At 37.9% G+C, this 7,518-nt stretch overlaps 2 protein-coding genes across 2 annotated transcripts; both read right to left on the bottom strand.

The window, feature by feature from the left end:
- Positions 1-662: 662 nt before the first annotated feature.
- Positions 663-1,949, bottom strand: LOC101304660 (probable F-box protein At4g22030-like). Its single transcript, XM_004295787.1, has one exon. The coding sequence runs from the start codon at positions 1,947-1,949 to the stop codon at positions 663-665; it is 1,287 nt and encodes a 428-aa protein (XP_004295835.1).
- Positions 1,950-3,723: 1,774 nt separating this feature from the next.
- LOC101314639 (dihydrolipoyllysine-residue succinyltransferase component of 2-oxoglutarate dehydrogenase complex 2, mitochondrial-like) lies at positions 3,724-7,068 on the bottom strand. Its single transcript, XM_004294354.1, has 13 exons — positions 7,046-7,068; positions 6,776-6,839; positions 6,653-6,680; positions 6,496-6,566; positions 5,933-6,007; positions 5,780-5,835; positions 5,615-5,659; positions 5,229-5,489; positions 5,022-5,116; positions 4,690-4,780; positions 4,489-4,599; positions 4,054-4,248; positions 3,724-3,915 (listed from the first exon to the last, which is right to left on the bottom strand). Exons 4-13 carry the CDS (start codon positions 6,545-6,547, stop codon positions 3,724-3,726), a joined length of 1,173 nt encoding a protein of 390 aa, XP_004294402.1. The 5' UTR covers positions 6,548-6,566; positions 6,653-6,680; positions 6,776-6,839; positions 7,046-7,068.
- Between the last annotated feature and the right edge of the window lie 450 nt (positions 7,069-7,518).

Raw genomic sequence — 7,518 nt, 5'->3', positions numbered from 1 at the left:
TATGTAGTTAGACTAGATCTATGTATTCATATCCTTACCATATTGGTATTGTGTAATTCCCTATATAAAGGGCTCCTATCAATGAATAAGATGACTCTCTTGCTATCTCTTTGTCTCTACACTTTATTCTTCATCACGCTTGTCTTTTTAATAATAAATTATTCATTTCACATAAAAAAAAAAGAATCAGTAAGAACAAATGGGAAGAAGAAATCAAAGCACACATGCATGCAGCGACTCCTTGTTATTATTATATATCAAGTAGTCATCCAGAAGAATCAAGTTCAAGTTTTCAACCCTTTAACACATTTTAATGGTAAGGTTGACTTGGTGCTATTTGAAAATGAATGAAGTTGGATCTACACAATTTACTCTCACATCTCTTTCTGCTATACTAGTGTTCCATGATCCATGAGTTCTCTTTAAGATTGCAGAAAAAACCAGTCTTGTTATCATTTTAAACTCAGCACTACCGGACTATGTGTCTATACATGGATCTATACATGTTAGCTCAAGTTTGATGACCAATTCAATGCTGAAGTGACTAAAAACTTGTTGTCATATCAAAAAGGAGATACGGTCTAGCTCAACATGATCTTTGCTACAAAAATTTACTTTCAGTCTCTAACAAATTAATCCATAGCACTCGTACACAAAACTAATCAAAACAGCTTGCTTGCACATTCTTCTTTGGCCTGTTGAAATTTTGAAGACAAAGATGAAGCTCTTGCAAGGTCTCTGAGCTCAGACAAACTCCTCCCAAGCTGAAGAGCCACTTTCACTTCAAACAGCTCCCCATTTTCTCTATCCCCAACCTCTCTTTCCTTCAAATTTGACTCGATGGTCTCCTCCATGAGCTTGAAGAACCCAGCAGAGCTTCTATACATCTCAAACACCATCCCAACTTGACCCCCATGCTCCAGGCTGTTAACCACAGTGCCCAAAGCCCCCAAAACCACACCAAAAGCAGCACCCCATGACCCAAAACCAGGCAACCCAATTAGACATGACCCAATTGCAGCAGACCCAGTTAGCAAAGGACCACAGAAAGCCAAGAACTTGTTGACCTTCAACACCATATTGCTTAGCCTTGCATATTCTGCAGAGTCTCTTCCCTTCATCACACCCAAAACCTCCTTCATTTCCTCTTCAAGATTCTCATTCCACCCATTCCTCTCAAACATGTCACTCATGTTTTGATCATGGCACTTGGGTTCTTCCTCAGGCCACCACACTGCTGGCTCCACTACTTGAGGAAACTTCTCAATCATGGTTCCCAGTAAAGGAAGTGGGAATGCTTTATCCAAAGCCAAAACCTTTTCCATTGCAACTTTCACATCAAAAGAAGTGACTGGGTTTTTGATAGCCAAAGTGGTTTTGATTTCTTCATGAAGCTTTTTGAACAGCCTTGAAGCATTTCTCTGTTCCTCTGCCAGCTGTGAAGGTTGGATCTTGTTCATCACTAGGACAATCCCAGTCACAGCCATGTATAGGAGACTTGATGAGATCTTGAGAGACAAAATGGAGGGTCCAGATCCAGAGACACATGCTAGTCCAGCCATGATTGCAGCTGTGGCTGTCATCCCATTCACAGAGTTGAGAAGCAGACCATTCCAGTTGTCCCTCTGAGCCTTAATGTTGTTGTGCATTTCTATTCTATCAACCACTATTTCCATTATTGCATAGAGCTCTTGGACTAAGTTTGAATCTGAAATAGAGTCACCAAGATTTGATCCTTTTCTGTTATCAGATTTTGGGTTCAAGTCTAAATCAGATGAAGTGGCTGTTAGGTTGAGTAACCCATTTCTTTGATTCAGTTCATTAACCAGGAGCCTGGGAACTGAAAGATGGGATGATTCAAAGTTTTGGGAATAAAGAGTAGCTTTGGTTTTTCTAGAGGAAGCTGAAGAAAATGAAGCAGAACAAAAAGAAGCTTGAATAGTGGCCATGATCAAGATTAGAAAGAAGCTTGAACAGTGGCTTTGATTCAATATCTGCTACAAGATTTTTAGAGCTGTCAGTTTGAGACTTGAAATAGAAGGTGTTGGAGAGGAATTGAAGTGAGATGAGTGAGAGTTCGAATCCATATTTATAGAAGGGAGTAGGAGAGAACTAGGAAATGGGTGTGGCTGGTGTTATTTGCTTTTAACGTTTAAACATAAAAGCAACTCAATACGAGTGTTTGACCATTTACCAAAAGACTAGATGACTTTCAACTACAATTTGGAGAGGGTCAAACGTTGAACCTTGCCTTCGATTTAGCCTCTGTATAATTTCTAGTTGTGACTACAAAGGGAAACCAATTCAAAATTTGATTGAGCTCTAACTAAAACTCGACATAGGTCTAGGATTGTATAATCCGTAAGTTCATGTTAGGAAACTAATCTTGAATATCTTGTATATTAGGAATGTATATTCTGTAGATATATGTTACCTTTTCTATTCGTTATTCTATCTTAATCGTAGGGATTAGTTACCTTGTATACCCTTCTAGTTCTTGTATATGTATTGAGCAGACTATCAATGGAATTTACTTCAGCCAAATCATCTTCTTGGCAATCTTGTTCTTGTCATTCTTTTCAGTTCAAGATGAACATAGGTCTCAAAGGGTGTCTCGAATACTTAAGAAAATGAAAATCTCAAGAAATCTAGGATACATATATACAGTAACCTATCAAGGTCGACGAACGATATGTCAAAACAGCCCATAAACTCGACCAAACAGAAACCGAACCACACAAACGAGAAAGGTAGAGACAGCGTTACGGTATTTTTTTTTAATTTTTTTTTTTGGTTGCTTTGTTTGCATATAATTAATCAGAAAAGAATATATAGTCACTAACACCAAAACAACAAAAATTCGGACGTCATTCATTGGAAAAAAAAATATTTCGGACGTCAATATTGTTTTGGTTTTATGACAAAAAATGTCAGCAACTGTGAACTGTTTGAACATGTTTTTTGTGACGATAAAGTAACGTCGGGCCATACCATAGACAATTTTAATAACACGGGTCAGCAAGCTGAGAAACAATCAAAACTATTACCTAGTCACCAGTCAGTTATAAAGTTTGAATTACGCGCTTGCCGTCCAAATTGTAAAAATGAAAAATTATATGATGCAGAATTAATGTTACCAGATAGAAAAACAGTATGAACAGGAAAACAGAACATTTCTACAATATTTACTCAACTTTCAAATGCGATGTGCAAACCTGGAAATCTTTTCTATATGGATGTATAGGAATTATATATTGATGTTACGTTCTTATTGCAAAAAACAGAATAGGAAGTACTTGTTAAATCCCCATAAAACAAACCGTTTAAAACCATGAGCCAAAACGAGACTTAAACAACCCATTCAAAACATGAGACACATGGAGAGTGGGTTGATTACAGTCCAAGTCAATATGTCATAGCAGAATCACATATTGAAGTCAAATTTGAAATGACTTGTATCACTTTGGACACAAATTCCCTTGGAAGGGATTCAGAAAAGGGCAAAACAACTAGAATTGGGTTAAGCAGCTATCAAAATTGGGTTACGCACGCTGACAAGTTATCATTTCAGCTATAACAACTACCAGCTGCAGTTCAAGTTCCAACAAAGGTCTCTCATTTAACAAAATAACCCCTACAAAAATTGATGTGTATGTATTCTAAGCGTATTGTATTCTTGAATACCAGAGAGATACCTTGTACCACTCAAACTCCCGATAGACCTCATACATCAAGGAGAAGCCTCCTTGGGTCTTCCACAACATCTTTAACACGACGCAAGAAGTAAACTGCCTCTCTTCCATCAATCAGCCTATGGTCATAGGTAAGAGCGATGTACATCATTGGCCGCGGGACAATCTCGCCTCCAACAACCATTGGTCGGTTCACTATTGAGTGCATACCCAAGATTGCAGACTGCAAATAGTGCACTAATGTGAGATTCCTTTTTAGTTTATATTTTCATAAATTCACTAGAATTAGAGATGTCAGTTCCTACTATTGCAATAAAGACAATCAAAGTCCAAGTCAATAAGGTCAGATAAAGAATCAGACCTGAGGAGGGTTGATGATGGGGGTACTTATAAGGCTTCCGTAAACTCCACCATTGGATATTGTAAACGAACCACCAGCCATCTCATCAATTGAAAGACGCCCCTCAGTTGCCTTCTTTGCAAGGGCATTGATCTCCTTCTCTATCTCAGCAAAATTCATCTTATCAGCATTGCGGATAACTGGCACGACAAGGCCCTGCAAGGAAATGAATTGAAGATGCATTCTCAGTTCACAAGTTACCAAAAAAAAAAAAAAAGACACTGCAAAAGAAAATTATATATTATAAACGGACGAGTGATAAGAGTGATAAACCAAAAGTTCAAAATGGAAAGGCCAGACAAATCTTCTACGTTGAACAGCTATTAGCTACTGTGACATTCAACTGTGCAATTTTTCTACAAGAAAATTTGATTACTCAAAGGAATTCTGGCATACCTTAGGAGTACCCACGGCTACACTTATATCTATGTAATCTCTATATACGATATCATCCCCATCAATGACTGCATTAATAGCAGGCTGATTTTGGAGCCCACTGGCAGCAGCCTGTAACATAAAAAAACAAACATATATAAGTACACTGTACACTGCATTAGGCTTCATGCAAATGTACATGTATTAGTTTGCACCATGTACCTTGATGAATCCCGACATAAGCCCCAATTTGACCCCATGCTTCTCAACAAATGCATCCTTGAAGTCAGAACGAAGCTTCATCAAATTTGTCCTGTAACAAGCAGAAGATCACTGAGGTAAGAAAACAGAACGAAGATATGACCATCTACAACGAAGAGGCAGATTTTATGCAACCAGTCCCCCTATACAGGCCTACTGAAGCAATAGATTCATTTAAGTGCCACAACTGTCAGTTTAATTCAAGACCAGACACAACCAAAACTCCTGGAAATCAATAAGCAAATAAGAAAACAAAAGGTGCATAGGCTGACAGATAATTGGTTAGAACTTACATATCAACTTCATTGAATGTCGTCAGCATTGCATATGTGTTCTGTGAATCTTTCAATCTTTTAGCAATCCTTTTGCGAAGCGTTGTCATAGGAATCTGCAATTATGAGATTTCATATAACCGATGCAAGACCATAAGGACAGTAACATTTTAAAAGGGCAAAGAAAAAGTACAGTAAAATGAATATAAGACACCTTGGAAGACTTACTCGTCTTTCTCTTTCCTTGGTGGGGAGCTGAGGTTCTTGAGCTGAGGGTTTGGGAGATAGTGGAGAGGGTGCTTTTGGCTTCTCCGTAACTGGAGTTGTTTCAACTTTAGATGGTTGATTCTTGTCAATAGTTTCTACAGGGGAAGATGGTTGTGGAACAGCTTTCTCTGATGGACCCACATGGGATACACCTTCACCAGACTTTAGTATGACAGCAATCTTGGTACCTGGTTCTACGGTATCCCCTTCATTGGCTACAAACTGACAAAAATTAACGGAAAATATAGAATTCAGAAAACTATCCATTTCCAGAAAAGGGCATGAACATAATGGGATTTATTAATCTTCGATAGAGGAGGAGAAGGGGGGCTGCAAAAACATGTTACCTTCTCAATTACACCAGATTCAGGACTAGCAACATCAATCGTGACCTGATGAAAGAGTAAAATAGAACTAAATTCATACTCCTGATAACTGTCAAAGAGGAGGTACCAGGACCATTGGCATCTAAGCTTCCATAAATAGGTTTACATAGAGCTTCGTAATATCACCTTATCTGTTTCAATTTGAGCAATCAGTTCATCGAGTTCCACCCGGTCTCCAGACTCTATCACATAATACCAAATGCAGACATTATCAAATATACCAAATTAATATTGTAACCATTTGAAGAAAATCAAATATATCAAATTGGTTAAGCATACTCTTCAAGAATGTCGCCAAAATTCCATCATTAATAGATTCACCCATGAAAGGCACAACGGCGTCAACCAAATCCCCTTCATTACACAATCATTCACAAGTCAAACATCAACAAATTTCACAATGGAACTAAAGATCACCGACATACCAAAGATAAGGTTCCTTTTTACTAAAAGGCCAATATATTATGAACCGAACCCTTCCAGGAGTGTCACCAAAGTTTAACTCTGTGTGTGTGTGTGTGTTTTTGAGAGATTATATTTTTGAAGTCTTCCACTTTCACACTTCAACAGAAGATTAAGAACAAGACATCTAGAGAAACTTCTCACAATCAAGCTGCCAATAGACTACTGGTTTAAGTCAGAGCCAAGTCTTCTTATGAAAACACAATAGACATGTAAATTGCTATATTAGGTGCACACTTATCAAAATCTTAAACCATCCAAGAATGCTTGATTAACAAATCTAACTATATATTTCAAGAAAGTGCAACAGCTTAATGTGCCGACAACATACAGACAACTATAACTAAAAATCATATAAACAGAGGGGAGAAGTAGCACACCAGTCTCTGAAGAAAAATGCATACTCCACATTTGCCCGATGGGCTCTGGCATAACCGAGCCGAGAACATCCCTGCACCAAAAAGGGATCGAAACAGGTTCATAATGAATACACACTTATAATTTCCAACAGAAACATCAAAAATTAGTGTCACTGACCTTGTAGTTCTGATACTAGGCGACGAACCTGTAAAAGGGAAAACAGATACAACATCATCACTATCATTTACACAATGAACACATCACAACCAAAATGTACATATCTACTGCCAACAAAATTACCTGCTAAAATGAGGCGAGAGTAATTTCGCACCGGACACAACTCTCCTCTAGGTTGAAGCAAAATCTGTTCACCAAGCACATGAAAATAAAATTGCAATAACAAAAGTTACATTTCGACGTAAAAACTGATTTACTTAACAAATACAGACATGCACATTCTGTAACATTAGAAAAGGACAGTTCATATTTCATCATAAACAACAACAAAATAAATAAAAATAAAAATAAAAATCTGTTCAAAAGAAAGAAGGAAAAAAGTCCAGTACGAACCTCCTTGTTTGCAATTGATCGGATTGAAGATAATGACTGCCCCAAAATCTGAGAAGAAACCAAAAAGAGCACAAAAATGTTGAGAAAAAAAATGACGTTATACAAAAATGTTGTCAAAATTAGAGCGGAAAAAGAATGGAGAGGAATGAGTTACCGAGGGAGAGGAGGCGACTCTTCGCCTGATAAGGCCAAGCATGGTGATGGTGGTGGTATCAGAATGGAGTGGGGTTTGGGTTTGGGGAGCAGAAAGGGACGGCGAGAAGGAGGTGGGGTTGTTTTATATAGGAAGCAATTAGAATCTGCCGCATTTATTCTCAAAATCCTAGAGAAGCTCACTCACTGTGGAAAGTATTTAATGACTGAGCTTCCAGACGAAGCTTTAGATTTTCCCTTCCATATTCCCACGACGTGTCGTTCCCTACTTCCCTTCCATATAGCACGTGATGGATTGTAGACCTTTTTTTTTTCTTTTT

This window comes from Fragaria vesca, linkage group LG3 (assembly GCF_000184155.1).
Source record: "Fragaria vesca subsp. vesca linkage group LG3, FraVesHawaii_1.0, whole genome shotgun sequence".
Lineage (NCBI taxonomy): Eukaryota > Viridiplantae > Streptophyta > Magnoliopsida > Rosales > Rosaceae > Fragaria > Fragaria vesca.
This window is presented reverse-complemented; position numbering and strand designations above follow the sequence as displayed.